This window comes from Centroberyx affinis, unplaced genomic scaffold (genome assembly GCF_046629955.1).
Source record: "Centroberyx affinis isolate AG114_WGS23_722 - 3 ecotype Tasmania unplaced genomic scaffold, CSIRO-AGI_Caff_v1 ptg000543l_1, whole genome shotgun sequence".
Taxonomy (NCBI): domain Eukaryota; kingdom Metazoa; phylum Chordata; class Actinopteri; order Beryciformes; family Berycidae; genus Centroberyx; species Centroberyx affinis.
The window spans coordinates 268,755-292,033 of record NW_027279190.1 but is presented as its reverse complement, the minus strand read 5'-3'; the positions used below and the strand labels follow the sequence as shown (position 1 = coordinate 292,033).

Here is a 23,279-nt window from a genome sequence, read left to right as displayed (position 1 = left end):
CTAATGGTGAAGAAACTCTGTTATCCTTCTCATCCAGTCCAGGAACTGAGAACAGACTGGACATGGGAAACTGCATTCTTCCAAAGTCCCATGTGTGCATTAAGGCCACAGACCTGAGGGCTGAAGATATGTCTATAGGAGGACTGAAACAGGACAGAGGGATCCCACTGTCACAATTCCACACCAAAAATCGACAGTTTTGCAGATGCAGCATGTGTTCTGTACCTGAAACCCTCAAGCTGGTTCAGAGTTTCATCATGTTCGTCATCAAGGCTTCCAGTGCTACTCTTGGTTGTACTGTTGGCTTCCTGAGGAGCAGCTCCTGACGGAAGTTGCTCTGATGTTGTAACGGCTGGTGTTTGTGATAAATTATTCACAGGGAGGCCATTTCCAAAGCAGGAATATGTACTGGTGATAAAGTTACTGCTCACACTGCGGCTGTTCTCATCTCCTCTGCAATCAAACTGAGCCATCATGCCTTCACCTGGCACAGGGACGACACTGCCACACAAATCCGCCACAGAGACTGTCAACAATTAATTTTGATAATCTGATGATGTGCAGTTATGGATGTTTTTCCCCTATCTTCTGCAGAATCCTTAATTTGCCTCAGAATCACCCAAATTAAATGATCTCAGTTGGATGCAGTCTGACTGAACATGTAGCACTCCTTACCATGTTGCAATCACATAAACTAGCTGCAGGTGTGCATCTTGAGAAACCACCACTCACACTTCTACCCGTCAACCGCAGCAACACTGGCTCACATTAATCAAGGTATCAGTCGATTTTATGCAGCACGCATAGAAGACGTCTTAACTGCAGCTCCTTTACTTTCTCCAGCTAAATAATACAATATTTAGAGAATGAAGGAAGAGTACGAGAGAACAAAATGGATAGATTATTAAAATATCGCCTTAATCACAACTGCCTGCATTAATTTATAGGAAACACTGACTAAATAATCATACAGAATGAATACAAAGACTAGTTTCACTTTATTTGCAATTTAAAATTTCGTACAAGAAAAAAGTAAATAATTCAATCTGCCTGAACATTGTTGGTATGACCCATATAATGCAATTAAAAAAATGAATACATGATTTAAGGACAAAATGTTTTGACAGCTGGAAAGGGGTATAGTTTAACAGATATTACAAAATGGATATGGGTGCTTAAGGTATCAACATGAAGATTTGACACAAAATAAAAGTAGAATTTCATCTGAACAGAAGCTACTAATAGCTTTGTAATCTATACATTGCAAAGCTTTCAAAAGATGAGGAGGATGATACATACAGTAGAGAAGATACCCATCTGTAATACACATTGAATTGGAAAAATGCCATCTATGGTCATATTTCATAACACATTTTTGGCTGACTAGATGTTTTGTGTAATGACAGCACTGAATACAGGGGTTGTTCCAGCTCTGCTTGTCACTCTGCAAATTTTCACTCATCTGGAGAAATGGCAATTTATTGACACCATCAGAAAATGAAAGTGACCATTAACCCTTCTAAACTGCAGCAGTTTCCACAATGTCATTTTTCTTAATCTGTTTCTTTTAATTTGCAGGTTGAGGGGTTTAAAATCAACCATGGAATCAACATATAAATGAATTAACTTTATTTATCAGCAAAGTACTTATCTTCAAATTTCCATATTTGTGCTGAATGATCTAAAGCTTAAGAGACAGAGGGTTATTCTGGTCTGGGGAGGAGTTGTGGCTACAACTTCCACTCCAACATTGTTTTATTTACTCTCCATGACTTGTACTCTACACAATAATAAGTACCTTTACTCAGGTCTTCGAGATATCAAAGGGGAAATTATAAGTGTTAAATGTATCAAGAATCAATCATACATGGGGCGATCAATAATATGACGGGGTGGAGGGACAAAACAATAACAAAATTAATCTACCAGACCAAATTTTTAAAAACCCATGAAATGGGTGGGCACCCAAAACATCTGCATGCAAACACACCTCACATATCTGCTATATCCAGGAAACTAATACCAGTTGTCTTGTTTGTTCTTGGGTGGTCTCTTTGATAAACCAAGAGACAGCATTTCCCTGTGATATGCTTGCTCCCTGCTGAGAAGGGATTGAGACATCTGTATCAATAACAAGATTAAGGTATAAATAAGACAGATGCTGAGTTGGGAGGCTGGGGACTCACATGATTGGTAATGAGAGTCTAGGTGGGCACAGTGATATTGCGGGCTAGTAGTGCCAGCAGAGCTAGCTCCACAATTCCATGGGCTTGTTCCAGTGCCTCTGCAGCCTCCCTGGCAGAAAACCCTGCTGCCTGGATTCTCTGGATGTGCTCAGCTGGAAATTGTTCTATAAAGGGATGCGGGGCAGAGAGCAGAGGGGCCGGAGATGAAGGCTGGGGAGCCTGAGCGAGAAGAGGGGCAGAGGGAGATGAGGTGCTAGACACCTCCTCGGGTGAGCCCACGGCCATCGACAAAGGGCTCAGAAGAGTGTGCTCAGTCTGAAGGCCGAGAGTGTCTGGGGTGTCGGTGCCAAAGGCTCTTCCTTCTGCAACCCCTCTCCCTTGCTGCCCCTCAGGAGGCTCCCTGAACTCCAGGTCCCCTGCAAGAGCAGAAGGACCCACTGGCTCAGGCCCAGAAATGCTGACAATACTGGCTTCATCTTGCCCACATCTGTCTGCCCTCCTCTCCCAGGAGCCATCTGGACACTGCGGTGGTCCTTGTCCCTCCACAGTCTCTGCCATATCTCTGCCCAGATTCTCATCCTGGCCAGAGAGGTCAGGCACAAGACACTTAGATGGTCCCTCATCAGATACAGCAGCATGGTTGGCTTTGGCATCACTTGGTTCTGCACCGGCTGTAATGGCAGTAGAGGGGGTAGGCTGGGTGTTTTCGGGTGTCAGGGTGCGGGACTCGGGGACGGGGTTGTCATCCAGCCCATCTGCGTCCTGTCTGAACGGCTGCGAGGGGGAGCAGGAGGTGCTGCGGTCGTGAGACTGAGCATGGCTGTTGGATACCAGCAGCTCGTGAAGCTCCAGCAGAGCGGCTGCCAGCGAGGGGACGCTGTCAGAGCTGGAGCAGCGCTCTCCCTCGGGCTGGTCCCTCTCAGACGGCACCACGCTCTGGGAGGTGGCGGGGAACTCCATTTCAGCAGAGTCGGGATCAGGGATCCCACAGACGTTCCCTGGTGCAGCAGAATCAGTAGGACAAGAACCCAGGCTCAGAGACGGTGGATTGGATAGGAGTTGATGTGGATGTTTGGATCTTTCTTCATCTTCCTGGCTCGGCTGGCCAGTAGCACTTAGACAGGACTCTGTGGCATCAGCTGCGCTGGATCCATCCACCTCCTGCTCCATGGGTTGGATAGGGGAAAGTTCCTCTGGATGGGAAAGCATGGAGCTATTTACCACCCCGTCTGATTCAGCATCCACCTCTGTGGCTCTAAGAAGTACCTCACTCTCTGGATCTCCTAGGGCTGGAATGCCACTCACGGTCGTGACTGCAGGAGGGGAGCGTTCAGGGAGGCCTTCTGGTGAGGGACTAGGTACAGGGGGCAAGGTGGAGCTGCTAGGGGCAGAGAGAGGGTGAGGGTGAGGGTGGACCTGATGGGGTGCAGAAGAAGTGTCCTCTATTTGGGATGAAGGCCCAGGAAGCTCCTGGAAGCCAGGATGGCCTTGGCACTGCCCTGGTGTTGAGGCCTGCTGCAGGGTGGCTGGGGCAGACTGAGAGCGATCCAGGGTCTGATTCTGGGGATGGCCACAGGAAGGGCTTTGGGAAGGGGAGGAGCATGAGGACATTTGGTCTAAGGGTCTGGGCAATGGGAATGGTGGGGATTTTGGTGAGGTAGTTTGTCCATCTGCAGTGTCTATTGTAAGAGAAAATGCATTTGAGAATTAGGCAGCAGTTGGAGTTTATCTGAAACCTGTTAGGGACCATTACTTTGGAAATGTGCATTTCAGTGTCCTTGACAGCTTCTGAAAAGAAACTGAAATACTGAGACACTGATAAATGAATTGTATTCTCTACTTTTGAAACTCTTGTACAATGATTAATTATCTTCTGCATATATGGTTTTATACTTCAGCTACTAACTTTTTTTTTTTTTTTTTTACCAATTCTTAATATTTTCTTTCAATAAATAAACAAGTAAATAAAAATAAAATAGTAGCATTAATTAACAGATCAGCAACAAAATATCAAAGCAAAATAAAAAGTAAATAGCGATGGAGTTGGCACTTGACTGAGTAGCAGTACCTGGTTGGTAGGGCCCTCTCCAGCTGTCTCCAAATGCATCAGTGCTGTCCTGCTCAGAGTTAGGGCACACACCACACACACATCATGCAAAGGGACGGAGAAAGTTAGCAGTCACACACAGAGCATGCACCAAACTATCACCCTTTTCACACAAAAGTGAAAAGTGTCAGCCGAGAGAACTGCTATGACCTATGACCTGACGGAGAAGTCACAGTGTAATCACTTGTCATCAAACCTCAGGAAGATAAATTTGGCTCATTTCAGTAAGACATTTGATCAAATTGCCTAACAGTTAGAGAAAAAAATAAAGATGACTAATTGTATTAATTAAAACACCAGAATTAATTCAAGCCTACCTAAAAACCTTAATCTCAACCGAGATCTCATTCATCTTCTATGATATCTACTTATATTTGGCCGGTGGCCAGGTCTCAATTTCCTGACCTCATGCAATTCTAAAGCATTTTTGATTTGCTGAGGTGTTGACATGAAGTGATCATGTGACTGAAAATTCAGATGACTGCATAAACGAGGATCGAGAGTAAGAAGCTTAAAGTGGCACATGCAAATGTAGTTTCTCGTTGAGCTGAAAAATGTCCAATGGAAAAACAGGCTAATGAGCAGAAACAAGCGAACACTCCTTACCGCTTTCCTGTATGGATCTCTGAAGCGCCTCTGCCAGTTCTCTGTCAGCTATCTCGTCTGGACGGGCATCTTCACGCCCCTCTGCCCCGTACGCCAGCCGGGCGCACTCTGGTAGCTCCGCCTCCGGCAGGAAGCGGGTTTCAGTGCCTGTGGTGCCGATTAGCAGCACGCTCTTCTTCAGGTCAATGGAACACTGCGAGAAATATGAGACAAATAATGTGTCCAGAGCTTTTTATGAGAACTTTTCTGATATATAATGCAACTGCGTAATGCACACTGGGATGGGATGGGATGAAAGGGGCTCACACCTGGTGTCTCTTCAGCATATCCAGTCCAAGCAGCATGTCCATTGGCTGGTCCTCCAAGATGGAGAAAGAACAAGGCAGGAAGTCCCCCTCTATCTGGACCTGAGCTAGATGAGTGTAACAGGAAGCACCACAATTTAAGCTACACTAAAATATCATGCAGACATGAGCGTGGATGCAGTTGATGTTTTTTTCTGTGAATATGTTTGGACTTGTGCCCAGGAATAGCGTTGCTCAGCAATGTTGAAAAACATGACACCCACCCAAATGAACTCTGCCGATGATCTTTTGGGTGCCCACTCCCTTGGCGATCCCTGCCCAGCGTCGGTCCACCAGACGCATGATGTTACAGCGCTCAGCACATGCCTGGCTCATTATTGTCATCTGGGCTCCTGAAACCACGGGTCAAGGAGGAGGTACAGGGAAAGAGGGTGAGACAGGAGAAAACAACATCACATTCACATGGAATGTTTAATCCTGACAAAAATCAAACATGGTCTATGCAATGAAGAGGGCGAATATCATTCAAATGGTACAAATTGGTAGGATTGCACTAAATAATTTTATTGCACTTTCTGCAACTTATATGAACAACTTAACTATTTTCAAAACGTGAAATGAAATGTTCCATATTGCCAATATAATATAATAATATATATAATTTTCCTCAGGTCAGGGTGCAGCAGAGATGGTTTATAGCTGGGTTGGGTGGGGGAAAAACAAAACAAACAAAACAAAAAAAAATTGAAAGGGCATTTACAACGCATGTTTTAAATTCCCCTGAAAGTCCTGATGTGTTATATCAAGCACATCCATTATGCCTGAATAATCACAGCCTTTGAATGTGCAGCATGCACCCATGTGACCAAAATGAAAGTTAAACCTGGAAAAGAAAGAGAAACCTTACACAAACCATCTTTGGAAAAACATAGTGACAAGTAGAGTGTAAAAGAATGGACAGGTCCAACGTTGGAGAGGATAATCCTTCTCACGAATATAAACATGGAAATGTTGCTTTGAGACAATAGATTACATTGTCCTCTCAAGCATGACATCATTTTTCGGCCCAAATAAGGGATTCCGGATCCCACTCCCTTTCAGTCTAACGTGAAAATGAATAGGGTTGTAAAATTATTGAATTTAACTACATCCAAAGCTAATATTGACTGCTTTTGCTTTTGGGGGTTCCTCCATTATGCATTTCTTTGTTTGTTGAGGTGGATTTTGAGGCTGCAATGAAAAACAACAAATCAAAATCAAACAAAAACAAAAAATACCAGCCATATTTAGCTTAGCATTCCAGCATTTCTTGGCCTTGTGAAGTGAGGATAATGCAACATCCATACCATGGCTGTTTCAGTCACGTGCTAATATATGTAATAACTTTGTCGTATGTCATTTCGACTTACATTATTTCACCCAGTTTATGAACAGAACGATGAGAACAGCTATCTGAGCATAAAAATTGTGACTCAGTGTAAAAGTCTTAGCCCAAATAGAAGTTAAAAGCACAATCCTTCAAAAGGTAAATGTAAAATCACCCATATGTGACTTTACCCAAGTATTGTACTTATTTTATCAGTGCATTATCATCAGAGTATAACAATAATCAGGTACCCATACATCTGTGGCAGGCCATTATTGGCTGATAATATCAGTGAACTGTTGAGTTTCAACACTAACCGCCACACAGCACACAAACATTTTGACAGCTCATGGCACCATAAATTCATGCTTTTGCACAGCGGAACAGGATTTTCTGCTCATTACCTGAGTCAACAAAAGCTTTCACAGGATGCCCATTGACTTTGCAGTTGATGTAGAGCATAACCACCTGTCCAAAGCTTTCTGGGGCCTCCTCCATTGCAATGGTCATATTTTCTTCCACATTGTGCTGCCTGGAATATGCACAAATTCAATAGTAAGAATCTTGACTTTACAAAAATCTTAAACAATCAAAACATGCTGCCTAACTGGTGAACAAGCTGCTTTCCCATCTTTGTATTCTGATTTACTTCCAAATGGTACTGTCACATTCACAATGTGTTATGTGTCCCGGTGAACAAATTGGCTATGCAACAGATACTAGGATATTTTAATGCTGTTGTTACTGCTCCGAAAGATCAGATGGGCTAGTGAATCTGAAGCTGTGGCATTACGTATTTCATTATGTATATTCACGCCCGGTCTGCAAATTCCAACAGCACAATGTCATAGTGGTGTTTACTGAGTTTAAGGGCTCCACGGAAGTCTAGACTATACCTGATGTCCTCCTCAATCTTTGCCTGGGCGTCCAAATCAAATGGGTCAGCAGTCAGGAGTCTGATCCGTTCTTGCTCCCTCCGCGCCCGATCTTGCTGTTGCTCCACCAACACTTTGGTGAAACGCTCTAAGGAAACAGTCACACTCTGCATAACCAATCGACATCTGATTGAAAGCACAGGACCTTCAACATTAACAGTTAATGGTGTCATGTGAACATCAATTACTCTTGTATTCACCTAAGTCTCCACTCAGCAGGGCCTCAGCCAGTGGTGGGTTGCGCTCCTTGAGGAGTGACAGCTCATGTGGATTGGATAACAGCATCTGCTGCAGTAAGGCAGGGTCATCCAGCCCCTGTGGAGAGGAGCCGGTGCCACGAAAGGCCAATGGCGTAGGTGGTGGTGCGGCACATTGCTGCTGTTGCTGCTGCGGGGCCGGACGCTGCTGCCTTGGGGCAGCTTGCTGACTGGTTGAAGGAGCAGAGCCTGGGACTGCGATGGAACGAAAGTCAATATGGGGCAGACCTAAGAAGCAAAGAGGAGAAAGGATGAGATGTTAGCATGTTGTATATGTAAAACTTAGGAAGAACTCTGTAGAGGTGTATGCTTATTGATTAGACTGATGCATTAATCACCACAGCAGGTGCACATGCACCTTCAATATAATTGCCATCTCAGATGGAACTTGATATAAAATAAACTATATAACAACTCATATCAATAGATTTCATGTAATTCAGACAGACATATGCTTTACCTGGGAAGGCTGGTTGAGTTGGTGGCGGCCTTCTGTCTGCCTGTCTGAGAACCACAACATCTCCATCCTTCACACCATAGGTCCCCAAGGCGCGAGTGGGGTCTTTTAGCGGCTGCTCTACATATGAGATCTGGATAGAGACAATTATAGAACATTAAATAAAATTACATATGCCATAAGACTGGATACACTAAGCATACATAAGCCTGATCAACTACTTGATAAAATCAAGTGCTGCAGTTAGGCAACTCTTGCTTTTGCAAGCATTATCTTTAGAGTAAGTGAACCGGTCAGCCATATTTTGACTAACCAATCCAGTAGCCTACCTGGTTGAAACAGCACCTTACCACCCAGGTCTCTAAGGTAACATTAACGCCATCTACTAGACCGGAAATTGACCCTTTGGTGGTTTAAAGCACCATGGCGTGTATCAACCACGTAACTCAGCTAGTTCCCAATCTGCTAGTCTATCTGACGTTATCCACATACAGTGTAATATTGACTACTGTTAGCTAGGTTCATTTGCTGTCGGGTTGATGTTAGCTAACCCACGTCACCCACCCATTAAGCCAACTAACGTTAGTGAACGTCAGAAGCATAGATCGGTAGATCTGTCTGTTGTTGACTGAAGTTTTGCAACACCCCAAATCGTCAAAACAGCAAAAGTCCGATTCATGCTAGCAAGCAAGCTAGCTAGCTCTCGCGCTGCAGCTAGTCACCATCTAGCTACTTCATGCTAGCCTTACTTGAATTTCCCCTGCTGGGATTCCGGATTCTAGTTCACAAAGTGCTACAAAGTCTCTTAGTTCGAGCTCTGGAGACACATCGAGGGCGAAAGTGGTTTCTGGGCGATCCCTCGGCGCGCAGAATACGGTCACCAGCATCGCTTTTTTGGGGCAGGATCACTTGACGAATCCGCTGTAACAGAATGTCGTTAGTGTAGTTCCTTCTTTCACTGAAGAAAAGCTAATGTGCCTTGTATTTGGTTTTGGCCCAATATAAAGATCTATTTCAGTAAAAAAAATCATCAAAGAGAAACAATTTTTCCGCCTGAACACATTGACTGCTTTGCACTTACTAGGTAGAGGTCTGATGTGACAGTTTCTCGTTTTATCAACAACTAACATCAACTACCACCGCTAATGCCGCATTTCAGGCTGTTTTCGACATGTCGGATTACAGAATTTGCAGTCGTGAGTGCTTTCTTCTTCCTCTTTCAGTTTTAACAACACTGGGATCCAATGTTGTGTTACCGCCATCTAGTGGATGCTTTAAGTGCTACTGATATTTAAAAAACAAAACAAAAAAAAAACCCCACCTCCAGCCCTTCAGTAACTGTGTAACTAACACGTGAAAACTAGTTTACCTACATGCTTGGGTTTGGAGTAGAAAGATGTGACAATTAAGTAATTTAATTCTTGGATAACATCATGACTACTCTGGAGACGAGATTAATAGGTTGGGCAGAGAGAATAATAAAATGTATTGATATTCTCATTTATTACATTGTTATTGAAATGTATTGCAAATACGTTTAATAAAAGGAGTGTGGATGTGTGATAATGTGTGCTTGAGAAGTTGCGTGGGTCAATCTTCATTGTAAATTAATATTTTAATAACTGTTCATATTAGGTGAGAATGGTTGAGTAGTCTATGTTTTGAACATCATATACTATTTTGTTTATATTTCTGTATCCTTTTCTTAATATTTTACTTGCAGTTTGTATTTGTAGAGGAATGTTACAGAGTGTTATTCAGACTGATTAGCTGCATGTCTGCCTGAATGGAAAACTACTGACTCAAAGATGCTGTTGAAGGCGCCGTCTCAAGCTCTGCAGGTAGGCTACCAGTTGGAATTGGATGGCACACAATACTTTCCTTGTTATTGTTTCCTCCTTAGAGATAACACTTACCATAAGTATCCAGTCATAGTTCTGCTTTAGATCACCCTACTATTTCTTCTACCTCTTTGGCTCAGACTCTGCTCTTCTTTCTTTGCTCAGTATAGCCTGTTGTCTCTGCTGTACCCACACATGTGACTAATTAACTGAACAACACCCAAACAGACTGAGGCATCATCTTTTCCTAAACATATCTCATCCCACTCTTTAAGGCTTTTGTGCTAAAAAAAATATATATTTTGTAAAGTTAGGAGTTAGGCTAATTAAGCCTTTGTGGGATGAGGGACGGCTCATTTCATGATGTTGCATTTGATAAGCTAGGCCCACAGTAAATTCTGTACATTGGTTTTTGGTTATTTTAATTTTTGATAATCCACAAGTTCCTCATATAATTTTTTCTATTTATGTGGATTCAGTGACAACACTGAGGGAATATAATGGCAGCTGCACGTTCACATACACCTAACTAAAACTAAAACTTTGGTGATAAGAAGTCATTCCTGTGGCGTTTTTGCGGAAACAATGTAAACAGTACTGTGACATCTTTTCCCTTGGTTTTTCTGTGGTTGAAGCTTTAGTTTCTTTTCTTTGTCTGATCAGCCATCGTGGCCATTGCTGGTTATGCTAACTACTGAGTTCCTCTTCTGTTTATTCCAAACAAACTGCTGTTGCCGCTGCTAGAAACATAAAATGCATCACTTCCTGTGTGCAGAGGCTTTTTCCCAGGAATAACCTATACCAACACTGAATGTTCAGAACAGCAAATGTAGGATAAAAGCTTTTATGAACTGGGTACGATCACTATTGTGTAATATCAGTGATAGAAAGTAGCAAACATTTATTTATATGAAAATGTAGTGGATTATTGTGTTAAAGACAGTTTTTTTGCTGATCACATGTTGTATAATCCATGATCTTATGTCCATCATATTAATCTGTGCGTCCATTGGTATGTTATGTCTTTTCACAATGGTGTTTGGCACACAATGTTGTGTCTTAATAGTGATCTTAAATGAGGGCCATCAGTTGGCCAGTTTAGGTTACTATCACAGGCATTTCAGACACACGTAGTCCAACAAAAACCTATTAAAAATCCTACAGTCACTTAGCAACTTCAGCAGATGAAGAGGTGTCGAGATGTAGACGCTTGGTGCCGGAAGCAGAAAAACTCTACTCCTTACAGCCAAAGCAATGAAAAACCTTCTCTCACTGTCTCCTGCAAATTATTTTGTGTATTTGTGTTTTGGAATAGCTAAGAAGTGTTGTTAATTGCCTATAAAGCAGCGGTAGAAAGAATACAAATCTTTGAATTCTAATTGATAATAATTAAATGATATTAATTAAAAGATTATCTTGTGTTGAGGAGAAAATAACTAAAGGGAGAAGTATTGTGATACTGCAGTTATGATTGACAGCATTAATCACTTTATAAAAAATCTAAATCATGTAATCAACGTACGGTTTAGGAGGACAACACTGTGGGATCACAGTCAGTTTTTGCTATAAACAGAGGGGTGCAACGTCAGAATCGGGGGTAGGTACCACTGTACGAAAGATTTATCTCACTTCAGCCGACATGTCCTGAAAATTTCAGCTCTCAAGGACATACGGCTGATTTTTTTAAATTAATTTTTGAAGTTGTGACTTTAATACCAATGAAGATTTGGTTATTATGCAATAATAAGCCATGCCCACTTTCATCAATAATGACCAAATTTCATGGATCGACTTGGACATCATCCTAGAACATGTGTAAAAAAAATTCATAAAAATCTATGCAGTCAATTATGAGATATTAACTTTTTGCATTTGTATGCTTTTGTATACTTTTCAACATGTGTTTAAAAAAAAATGTTCTTTCTTTTTTTTTCTTTTTGTTTCTCCTTTCTTTTTCTTTTCTCTCCTAAGAAAGACTTAAGGGCTTGAGAGGCTGAAAAGCCTGGAACTTCATTTAGTAATTGTTTGTTTTTTTCCCCCTCATACTCATGAATATTTATAAGTTATTGCCAGAAGGGATATTATTTCTGCTTTTCTCTGTAGTCACAGAAAAACTATCACTATCATGCATGGGGAAAGCCCTGGGCATTGTTATTTGTCTTGTATATTAGCACATTGCTTGACATTTAACCACCAGGAGAAGATAGGCGAGTAATGGCCAAGACATACACGAGGTGATGCAAGCACAGCTCCGCCCCGTCTCACCCAGAGCCTGAACACAACCAGTCAACAAACCAAAAGCATGAACAATGCCTCCCAGCCTCGCCCAGATACTTCATGGAATAATGAGCAGAAAAGACTAATTTTTTCCTTGTAGACTGTACTTAAAATAGCACACACACTCAGCCTTACATACAGTGTTAATAGATTGTTGTCATATGTGACACAAACAATCATCTGTGGGTATTTCCAGTGACTTTCTGACCGCCCAACAGATGTATATGACAGTGAGGCGCTGTAGCGGCCTGCTGCACTAGTTTCAGCTGACAGCCTGCTGCTCTCCACACTCTGAAGCTAACTGGAGCTAACGCAGGTTGCATGACAAAGTTTTTAGAGCCCCTAACAATACAATAGAGCGCTTTATCACAGGAGGACAGTAAACAAACCATGTAAATAACTTGTATGTATCTATATATGAATATGAAACAATAAATCAACAATGAATAATTTCAAATACAGCTATAACCATTATGCAAACTTAAAAGTAGAGACGTAGTGACTGAATTCCCAGCCACTGAGCATGAATCTGTTGCTGTTACAGCAGGGAAACAGTCAGAGGGAACTATGAGGAAGCACAGTTAGTTTCACTGACTGGTTGATTTTCATTCGGGCGCTTTTCTCTATCAATCACCTGGCGTGGAATGTGCAGGGGAGCAGTGTTTGTGTGCAAGCCAACCCGGCCAAACAGCCTCGACAACACATCTCCAAACGCTCTCCAGCAAATAGTTTGGTTAGTGGAAACCATATTAACTTTGGTGGAATGTGATGATAGACTTGTTCTCCATCTGTCAGAGTGCTGATGGTGCCGTATCTTGTGCACTTGCGGTTTGTTTTGATTATTTTAATGCTTAATGAAATTACCGTAGAAGCCCTGCTGTTGCCGTTGTCTTGGATGGTTGTCACTTGATGCTCTCTCTCTGGTCAGCGAGCCGTGTTCATTTTTTTTATTTATTTATTTATTTTTTTTATTATTTACAGACAAGGTGTCACCATTCCAGAACCAAGATAAAGTGCATACATAAAAAAAACAAAAGAAACAAACAAAAACCAAAAAAGCCCCACCCGCCCCTACATAGTGTCAGTGAGGATAAAATGACAGACCGACAGACAGACCGACAGACAGACAGCAGACAGACAGACAGTCTCCACAGGTTTATAATTAATCTAAAGAAAAAAAAAGAAAAAAGAAAAAAAAAGGTCTTCGTTCATTGACAGATTCAGAGTTTTGTTAGATGCAGTGATTTCTTCCATTGAGAGGTGTTCTGCTAACAAATTGAGCCATTGTGATGTTGTTATTTTGTGTCTGTATTTACAGTTAAGCAATATTGTCTTTTTTGTAATGGTCAAGGTGATAAGTATGGCGTTGTGGTATTTGTGTAGGTGACTGATGGGTGTGAGGTCTCCTAAGAGGCAGAGGGAGGGGGAAAGTGGAATGCTGTGACCCAAGACTTGGGAAATGGTGGTTATTATTATTATTATTATGTTTCTTGGCTGTTGATATTGTAAATAGGTCTGTTACTAATGGTGGTGGTTGCAAGTTATTATGTGTGATATAAAATTTTTTTTCCTGAGTGCATTCTTGAGTTGTAGATATTGTAAAAAAATGTTCTTGAGTGAAATCAAACTTCTGGATTAATTGATGGAGTGTTAATATGGTATTATTGTCAAACAGGTGTTCTAAGTAAGTGATTCCTTTGATTTTCCATGAATAAAAAGAGAGAGTGCGCTTGTTGATTGCAAAGTCTGGGTTGTACCAAATTGGGGTGAATTTACATGGTGAGGGTGTGTGATTGGTGATCTTATTGATTTTCCACCAAGCTCCAGAGTTGTGGCAATGACTGTGTTCCTGTAGCAGTTATGGTTTTTTATTGCTGTTGAGAGAAATGGTAGATCTTTAATGGACAGTTCGTTGTATTCTGATTGTTCAGTTTCTAACCATTGGTCTTGGTGAACATTTGAGTGAATCCATAGGATTAAGGGAGGTTATCACTGACAAGAGCTGTTAAATAAATAACGATAATAATAATAATAATAATAATAATAATAATAATAATGATAATAATGACAGTAATATTAACAACAATAGCAATAACAATAACACAATAATAACACAATAATAACATAATAATAATAATAATACTAATACTAATAATAATAATAATAACAATAACAACAACAACAATAGTACCCATCATCATCATCATCATAATCATCATCATAACCATCATCACAAGAATCATTAACCTTATGTTTCTTATTTTGGTTTAGATAGTGACTAACAATATTGTTCAATCATAGTATTTTTGGTGCTGTTATACATAAAAACCATGGTTCAGTGGAGATGGCTTCACCATATTGGCTAATAATCATTGTTTTTGTACAATCATATAGGTGTGGATATGAAATTGAGACATGATATGAATACATGATAGCAGAGATGACATAAAACATAACAGTCATAGACAAACATAGAGACAGACATACACACAGAACCCCCCCCCCCCCCCCCCCCCCCCCCCCACTGCAGCACATGGAATGGCATAGAGAGAGAGAGAGAGATTGAGACCGAGCAAGAGAGAGAGAGAGCGAGAAAACATATAATTCATAGACAAACACACAGACCGCTCCGTCCCACACTGCAGCATATGGAATGGCATATGGCATAGTGAGAGAGAGAGAGAGAGAGAGCGCACGCGAGAGAGAGACTCGGATGCAAATACACAAACCAAATCAGGGGAGGAAGTTGGGTGACAATACTTCCCCGGTGTACGTGAGCTTTTAAGTTTCATTAACTATAACAGTTCATAGAGTCAATGGAAAGTAGGACGACGAGAAGGTGATTATGCCCACACGATGTAGGCCTAGATCATCCAGTTTCAAAAAAGCCAGGATGCAACTTTATTGTCACAGAACAGTTGGCCCTCAATGTACAGTTTAGCGACCACCAATGCAACTCGTCGCCCGCTATTCCGGTGTTCTTTGAAGAGCGGGTACAGTTTTTTACGCCTTTCAGAAATTTCTTTGGGGAATTGGTTGTTCATGCCAAACGTCATACCTTTCAGCTCCCTGCCTTTGCTTTTGACCAGTTCTTTCTGCTGTGTTTCAAATTTTGGCTTGATTAGATGAATGGTTAATGAGTTATGGCCAATTTAGTGTTATGGCGTGTTTCATTAAAAGTTTATTGGTCGATAAAAGCCAAACCATTTGACCTATCAATAACCTTTCTACAACTTTGAAAGAGGACGGTCCCAAGATTCTCCACACCAAGTTTCATTTGAATTGGATAAACAGCCTAGGAGGAGTTGCGAAAAGTGTTTCTTAAATAATTCAAAATGGCGGACAATGCAATATGGTGCCCATTGAAAGTGATATATGGGTTGGACTGTTGAATGGGTTGGGTTGGAATTTTCAGTCTACGACACACAGTTCAGAAGTTATTGGCCAAAATGTAAAGTTGCTTGTTATAGCGCCACTATCTGGCCAATGTGCATGGGCGGCCTTGCCTGAGTAGCGGTGCGCCGTAGGAGCCCACCTGCCAAATATAGTTGCTGTAGGACTTACGGTTTCTGAGCTGCAGATACTTTTAGCGGAGAAAAAAAAAGAAAGAAAGAAAGAAAGAAAGAATAATTCCAGCAAATACAATAGGGTTCCAGCACTACGTGCTTAGACCCCTAAATACTGTATAAATGAAATGCCTGAGTGATTACCTTTGTCCTATGATGAGCCATTTGTTGATGATGGCATTCAATCAATAGGGCTGTAATTCTCTCACAAAGCTTCAGAGCAAAGCTCTCAAAACTGAGCCATACAATGACAGTGTATCTGAGGCTTGTGGACTTGTAGGCTTTTCATTTGAAATTTTACATCTAACTAACTGAGCTTTGTTTCGTTACTTTACTGATAGCTCTGAACCAGAAAATATACAACACTGGGACATCACCCCAGGTGCTGTCCCAGCGTCCACAGAATTGGTTTCCTATGTGTTGGCAATGGAACATCTCCTAAAAATGTCCTCCTAAAAAGATGTCAAATGACATCACAGATCAGAGTCTTGGCTTTTGAGCTTTGAGCTTAGACTTCATGTCTAAGATCATAGAAATAGCACATGTGGTGTCTATTTTAGATAGATTGTTGCTACAAAGGAAATACGGCAAGTTTTAACTGCAACAAAGGAAGGAAATGTGCCAAGCAGTGTCACTACTACTACTACACAAATAGTATCGTTTCCTAAGTGTCGCTGTCTTGACATACTTTGAAACCTGTTGAATGCTGGCGTGGCATGTGAAGCTTCATCTGGGGAGTAAAAAGAAACAACAGGATGATCTCAGGCAGTTAAACAATATCTGTGAAAATGAACTACTCTTGTTAGAAACCAGAGAAATAATGCCCTGACTAATGCCCTCTATGATGTCATAAAGAGACAAACCCTGGACCCTCCACTGACAATGAACGGCAGACAAACTTAGAATATTACTTTGAGCTTTGGCAACTAAATGAGCTTCATTTCATTACAGTGGTGACAGTTATAAACCAGGCTTTGTCCCTGTAAGCCTGCATCACTGTGTAAAAACGTTGGTCTGCCGTACACTGCAGATCCAGGGTTACAGTTAGGGTTAGCTCGCTAAATTGGTTCATATTCATATTAATGTTGCAATTTAACATTCCAACTAGTCTTGGGAATAACCTATGAAGACCTTTAAGGTGGATTTTATCCTAAGTAATTGTGAATTTCTATTTTGCCGCATGTTCTTATTGTCAGGTTTTAATGATTTCTCTAAACAACAGCCAGCTGGTAGACTTGAGCGGAGGAGTATTTTCAACATCCTTTGCACGAAACTAGCATTTGTGTGGTTGTATCTTGCAGATTAATCAAGTATATGTGGTTGTTTCCATCTTCTGTTTTAGCCCATATATGCAAAGGTACTATTTCAATTACTGGCAAAACAACATAAAACCGTAGAGTTTCCGTTACATTAAACCACAGATTTCTTAGCTATTTTCCCATCAGTCATTGTCCCTGCCCAGGTCCTGAAACACTAAAAAAGATTAAACATTAATGACGGCCATGGAGCAATGTTGTGCATGGAATCCAACATTTTTCATGAACTATCCCTCTCCCTATGTGTAAGCCTAAATAAAGGATAATAAATCTGCTGAAATAGCTGAAGCATTTTTGATGGGAAGATGACACTTGCACACTTATGTCCTGTGCACTTGCTGCACAGATGGTAACCACATTGCATCAGAATGACAGTTTTGGTGTTGTGCTGTTGAATAATGTGCAACTGAAAAATATGTCCATGATCATCAATCAAAAGAAGCCAAAAACTCAATTTCCAAATATATGATCACATTTCAAGATTTATGAAACACCCAGAATGAAACACTCTTTAGCTCAAGCATTTGTCAGTTTAAGGTCTTTTTGAACTATGGATAATCAGTGATGCCAGATGCATACTATCACAGGTGCTTGTGAGAAAGTGGCACAGAACATTCATCCTACCTCATTTTGGTAGAAGGCAGAAGCCACGATAATATCTTAGACAAACCCACAATGAACTCATGGAGTGTTTTTCTTTGTGAAAGGATGACGCAAACATGTCTTTTTTTTCTAACAAAATGTCATGAAGGTGGGTTATGCAAATGAGAAAGCATATTATTTATTTTAGCTGAAGTTTATTTTTTTTATTTTTTATTTATTTAGCACAAAAGAGTAATTCAAACAAAATATCCACGATGTATACCATCATCATAAAGAGCATGTGCAAGGAAGACCGAAGAAACCCTGAGGGGCTTATGGAGTGTCTCCCTTAATAACAATCATACATAATTATAAAATAGTGTAATGAAACCCAATAAAAGTTTATAAAGAACAAAACAATATAAACAAATCAATAGGTAAAGTAATACTGTTAAATAAATAGGGGGAAAAGTAGAAAATAATTAAAAGAATATTAAAAGAAACCGAAAAGAAAAGGAAAAGCAGAGTAAAGGAATAAAGAGAGAAAACAATAACAACAAAAAAAAGAAAACATTAGTTAACATGAAGTAGGGCGTACATAGGGCTTTCATATTATTGTTACATTTAACCACTTCATCAGCATGAAATTTCTTCTTTGCAGATCTGACAACGTGGTTTAGTTTATTCCATACTATACTTTTCATAATTAAGAGGTGTAGGACTAAGGATGTATTTTTTATATAGTTTGTTTTTATATTTCAATTTCAAGATAAAATTACATAAACTACACAATTTTACAACTGATTTTAAGAGTAAATGTTTAAATGTTTAAATTGTTTATGTAACAACATAATACAATGTTAAATACAATTTATAATAAATTTAGAAAATGTAAAGCACTCTTTTATGACATAACAACATAACAAATAAAAAATACAGTTGCTAGTTTTTCCCTATAGATAGATAGATAGATAGATTTTGTATGGATCATTGCATTCACATATGAGAGGAGAAATCATAAATAATTAGGCTGCAAGAGTAAGGAAACTTGATTTGAAATATTTTGAGAACCTGCTTCTAAAATATCTTATATTGAATTCTTCTATGCATCAGATCTATTGATCATTTAATTTTCAGATTTTTTTTTTATAATGCATAGCTTCAGATTCAAAATGCTAGCTTGTGGACTAGATTGTAAGTAAATATTACTTACATATAATATAATAATGTATAATATAATATAACATTAGTTTGTAATCCCAGCACAAAGGAAGATACTTGAAGTTTGGGTTATGAAGTTATTAGTAGTTTAAAAGCTGAAGACGACAAATGGTTTTCAGTTGGGATTCAAAGTTAACGGTGGGTGTGAATAGAGGCGAGAGATATGACTAGATTAAAGGATTGATGTAAATTGATTCATATTGTCTGAAAACATACGTAGGCAATCGTCACACGGGTCGCTGACCTTATATGAGTGGGATTCCTGCTCTGCAGTGGTTTTCGTTGTCTCACTGCCTGCGGTGCGTGACACAAGTGCTCTGCTGCACTTCACTCACCGCTGAAATACTGACTATGGTTCTGCTCAAATGCAAAATCCTCCTGACGCTCATATGTGCTTTCACCTTTTCTGAACCTTTACGTGCTTTTGGAGATTATATCAAATGCCCAGAAGGTAAAGTATGAGTTTCTTGTATTATACTATAGTACTACTGCTGCTTCATGTGCTTCATTCATAAATGCAATTGAAGTACATTGTTTCCTTTGACACTGTAAATAAATTCAAGGTCAGAGGGTATCTCGTACCAAACGGGGAAAGTGTGAACCTTGCCCTGATGGCCAGTACCAGCCTGTAGAAAATGATTCCCAGGAATGCTTCGCATGCACAAAGTGTGATGAAGGTAAGTTTTACAGCATTGGTATCAAGTATTATTCAATAAACAATAATGTGACCGGTGCTTGATACCAGTTACATATTATTTCACAGAGCTTTGCATCAACTTGGAACATGTTTTATATTATCAACTAAATTCAATTTAATGACAACAAACTTAAGATCTAAGTGAATTTCACTAATATTGAAATCATACCAATATAATGTGACAGTTTTCCAAATGCATGTACTGAGTGAGAATGATATTCTTTGTTGTAGAGACAGGGAGTGAGGTTGAATCGGCCTGCAGTAAAATTAGAGATACTGAATGTCGATGCCGTCCAGGATTTGTGACTTGGGAGAACGATCTTGCCTCTTGCAAATGTGAGGAGGGGTCTGGATTGCAAAACACAGGTACAGCAATGGATCACACACTGCATGCAATATGACTGATTGATGTACAAATTCCTTTTAAGTAATTAGAGTAATTATCATTCTGTATAATTTATGTTTTCCCAGGCCGGTCATCAGAATGTCATAAATGTGAAGATGGATTTTTCAGCAACAAAATCGACTCGCCCTGTAGAAAATGGAAAGAGTATGTCCAGTATACTGTTGTGTATTATGACACTACACATACATAAAGTTTAGAAATCTTCAGTATACACTGGATACACCAGAGCATCAGCAACCAATGTTCCCCCTGTTAGCAATGTTCCCCCTGTTAACAACTTTATCTTCTGTCCTCTACCATAGATGTAAATCAGGTGTGAAGTATAATGGCACCAAGATCTCAGATGTCGTCTGTAACGATGAGCAGAGCAGAACGACTCCTGATGCTGCATCCCGGACAACTAAAAGTGCCTCTCTCAGTACACACTACATGTCTCGTGCTCCAGATGTAAAGACCCAAACCCAGGAATTACCTCAGCGTCGACCCACCATCCTTATTCCAGGCCCTGTTGTCCCCACAGAGGACACACCCAACAACAAAGGTAAATAATCTGAAATCAGACTTTCATCGGGAGCAAACCTTTATGAGAGAACCTCAAATGACATTAAATAACCATTTTGCATGTTTCTCTTCCTCAGAAGTGTCTCTTCTTCTCGCATTTGGGATTATTGGACTGCTAATACTGACTATGGTGACCTGTAAACTGAACATCATTCCTTGCATCCAGAGCCGCAAGAAGCCAGCAGTAAAGGGTATGTCACAGTATTATAACTGAAGTGATACAACCCATCACTCTTTTTTCTCACATCTACTTGACCATGCTGTAGTGAAAGACATCAATACTAGTGAAAACCTCAATGTTACTATGCATATGAAAATTTGCTATTTTTGTAGAAAACAGAAATTTTGTTCCTACTTCATGGGATTTTGATGAGATGATTGTGTACTTTATGCACAGTCCAGCACCACACATGCTCCACATATGGCAAGGCATTTGAATATTGATTGTGCATCCACTGTGTGATCATTTGCATCTATGTGATTATGTTTTTATTCTTACTTTCATGTTTATCTCCAGCACAGGATTCAGTGTGTCGGAGGCCAGTTGAGGAAAGTGGTGATAGCAGTCGCTCCTCTCTGGTCAAACTGAATCCATTGGAGCCTTGATATGAAGTCATTGCCATGACTCTCTCCACCAGTTCTGTGAATTATGGGTCAGATCATCATATGAGTCATTTCAGACTCATTAGATATGTTTCACCGATTAGGTTCCTTTTAATTTAGAAATGACATCAGAAAAGTTATTCGTTTACAGTATCCGTATTCAACCAGTCATATTCAAAATATGAAGTATGGTCAATATTTGACTGTCATTTGTTCTGTTGTGAATATTCTGTAGATGATGCAAAAGGCATATTAGTTTGTACCATCTTCCACATTTTACTACCTAATTTTAATTCAATTCAAAAGCTTCTATTTTATTAGGAGAAACATGCAGTACTTTCCAATATGCTTTGATGAATACTACAATCAGTGTGCATCCAAGATTGTGTAAGATAATTTTGCTCAAACAATTTGCTTTCCGTGTAACCCTATTGTTGAATACCTTCAACAGTTCAATTCAACTTCCTTGTTAAACCATTATTTAAACAGAGTAAACACCTGTTTACTTTGAAATGCATATATGCATATATAATAACTTAAGTTTTTTTTCATGTGTTTTTTATATCCAGATGATGTGATGCGGTTTAACATGGGCAAGTGATACGTTTCTGAGAAATATGTAGGCTATAGTAGCTGAAATAATAAAAAACAATACCATTGAGTCAAAATACTGTGAACTGTTAGAAAACCTTGTAGGATAATGTTTTTGTTATGTGTCTTTATATAGAATAATTTGCAGATGCAATCTTTCCGTTTCTGTTTTTGTAATGTTTTGTTTATTCAACTATGTTCCACTGGGGACAGTTTTTTAAGCTCAGAGCTGTTATGGGTAAAAGATGCTTTCAGATGTAGGGTTGAAGGATTTCCCCTTGTGGAGTGCAGTGTGCCTCTCTTTCCCAGTAAGAGATACTTTGTCTCTTGTTTTCAGTTCAACCTTTGGAAAGTTTAAGGGTGGCAAATGTGAAGACTTTCATGTTCTTCATACCTCATCTGAGACTTTCCCCAATACAGTGCTGTCAGAAGACTTGTCCTCACTGTTTTTGTTTGATTACTTTGCACTAACAACTCACACAGTCATTCAAAGCCTGTGTGGTTTGGTTTATAGCTGGCCTTTTATCAATAATAAAATCTACCTGGTCAAAAAAATGTTTATTTCTCTAATTTTGAAGCTACTTAACTAAATACAACACTGAACACAGACATTCAGCCCACAAATGAAAGAGTGCAACTACCTGTGCACTTTCACACTTTCAGAAACAGTCAAGCGTTTATTCTGCAGATACATGGTTGGTTGCAGCACTGTGTGTGTGGATCAATGATCCAGGAAGTCAACGTGTGGTTTCAAAGAAATGTTCATACTTTAACCAAAACCTTGCCACATGGGGTTTCTTAGCCTTTTTAATGTACAATTATTTCACTCAAGAATACCAAGAATAAATACCATCAAATACCAAGGACAATAGCAAACAATTCATTTATATGTAGAACAGTAGAAGTGTTTGCACTACCCTGGTAATTAAAACCGGTTGCAAATGTTATTCTTATTTTGTATATGCCATTTGAATTGTAAAGCTGTAAACAACCCTGGTTTTGTTTTGACCATACTCACTTTGGGCAATGGTGATAATGGTCCTGATATCCAGAGAGCCACTCTTGCAGATGTCAAATAGTTAGCCATTGTTGAGTGAAAACAACACACCTGTACAATCCTAATGGCATGTCAGTACTTCTTTGGCATTCATTTTCTATATTAAACTCCAGAACTGTCAGAATTGACAACACAGATTACTGGCACTACTTATTGTATCTAGTGCCACTGAATGTTGCAGATTATTACTGTAAATCACTCACTTTGCCACCACTGTCACATTGGCTTACTGAAGGTTAAGCTCCAATACATGACAGCACAAGAGACGTATAACCCAACCCGTGGGTGTTTAAGAGTGGGTGGATGTGAATCCATCCTACAGTACATCTGTAAAGGAAAATT

General features: G+C 39.9%; 2 protein-coding genes across 6 annotated transcripts; one reads left to right on the top strand and one right to left on the bottom strand.

Moving 5' to 3' along the window:
- Positions 1-997: 997 nt before the first annotated feature.
- ddi2 (DNA-damage inducible protein 2) lies at positions 998-9,400 on the bottom strand. 4 transcript variants are annotated; one of them, XM_071517939.1, is made up of 11 exons: positions 9,301-9,400; positions 8,969-9,140; positions 8,223-8,352; positions 7,706-7,990; positions 7,467-7,593; positions 6,975-7,102; positions 5,468-5,596; positions 5,208-5,311; positions 4,900-5,092; positions 4,255-4,303; positions 3,767-3,865 (listed from the first exon to the last, which is right to left on the bottom strand). In XM_071517939.1, exons 2-10 carry the CDS (start codon positions 9,104-9,106, stop codon positions 4,293-4,295), a joined length of 1,245 nt encoding a protein of 414 aa, XP_071374040.1. In that variant the 5' UTR covers positions 9,107-9,140; positions 9,301-9,400; the 3' UTR covers positions 3,767-3,865; positions 4,255-4,292. The 4 variants fall into 4 exon arrangements, with proteins under 4 accessions (XP_071374039.1, XP_071374038.1, XP_071374040.1 ...); XM_071517940.1 differs by having other exon boundaries at positions 8,969-9,383; XM_071517938.1 differs by lacking the exons at positions 5,208-5,311; positions 5,468-5,596; positions 6,975-7,102; ... (3 more) ...; positions 8,969-9,140; positions 9,301-9,400 and adding an exon at positions 998-2,098 and having other exon boundaries at positions 2,187-3,865; positions 4,900-4,981.
- A 9,926-nt stretch (positions 9,401-19,326) lies between these two features.
- LOC139642897 (tumor necrosis factor receptor superfamily member 11B) lies at positions 19,327-22,454 on the top strand. 2 transcript variants are annotated; one of them, XM_071517947.1, is made up of 7 exons: positions 19,327-19,473; positions 19,586-19,699; positions 19,951-20,085; positions 20,191-20,269; positions 20,428-20,666; positions 20,764-20,877; positions 21,209-22,454. In XM_071517947.1, exons 1-7 carry the CDS (start codon positions 19,374-19,376, stop codon positions 21,232-21,234), a joined length of 807 nt encoding a protein of 268 aa, XP_071374048.1. In that variant the 5' UTR covers positions 19,327-19,373; the 3' UTR covers positions 21,235-22,454. The 2 variants fall into 2 exon arrangements, with proteins under 2 accessions (XP_071374048.1, XP_071374047.1); XM_071517946.1 differs by having other exon boundaries at positions 21,204-22,454.
- The last annotated feature ends 825 nt before the right edge of the window (positions 22,455-23,279 follow it).

Excerpts from the sequence above, each read along its gene's own strand:
- ddi2 (XM_071517937.1), bottom strand. The coding sequence starts at position 3,797 with ATGTCCTCATGCTCCTCCCCTTCCCAAAGCCCTTCCTGTGGCCATCCC.
- LOC139642897 (XM_071517946.1), top strand. The coding sequence starts at position 19,374 with ATGGTTCTGCTCAAATGCAAAATCCTCCTGACGCTCATATGTGCTTTC. Across the intron at positions 20,270-20,427 it reads CCCTGTAGAAAATGGAAAGA|ATGTAAATCAGGTGTGAAGT; the intron begins GTATGTCCAGTA and ends CCTCTACCATAG. Across the intron at positions 20,667-20,763 it reads GGACACACCCAACAACAAAG|AAGTGTCTCTTCTTCTCGCA; the intron begins GTAAATAATCTG and ends TCTCTTCCTCAG.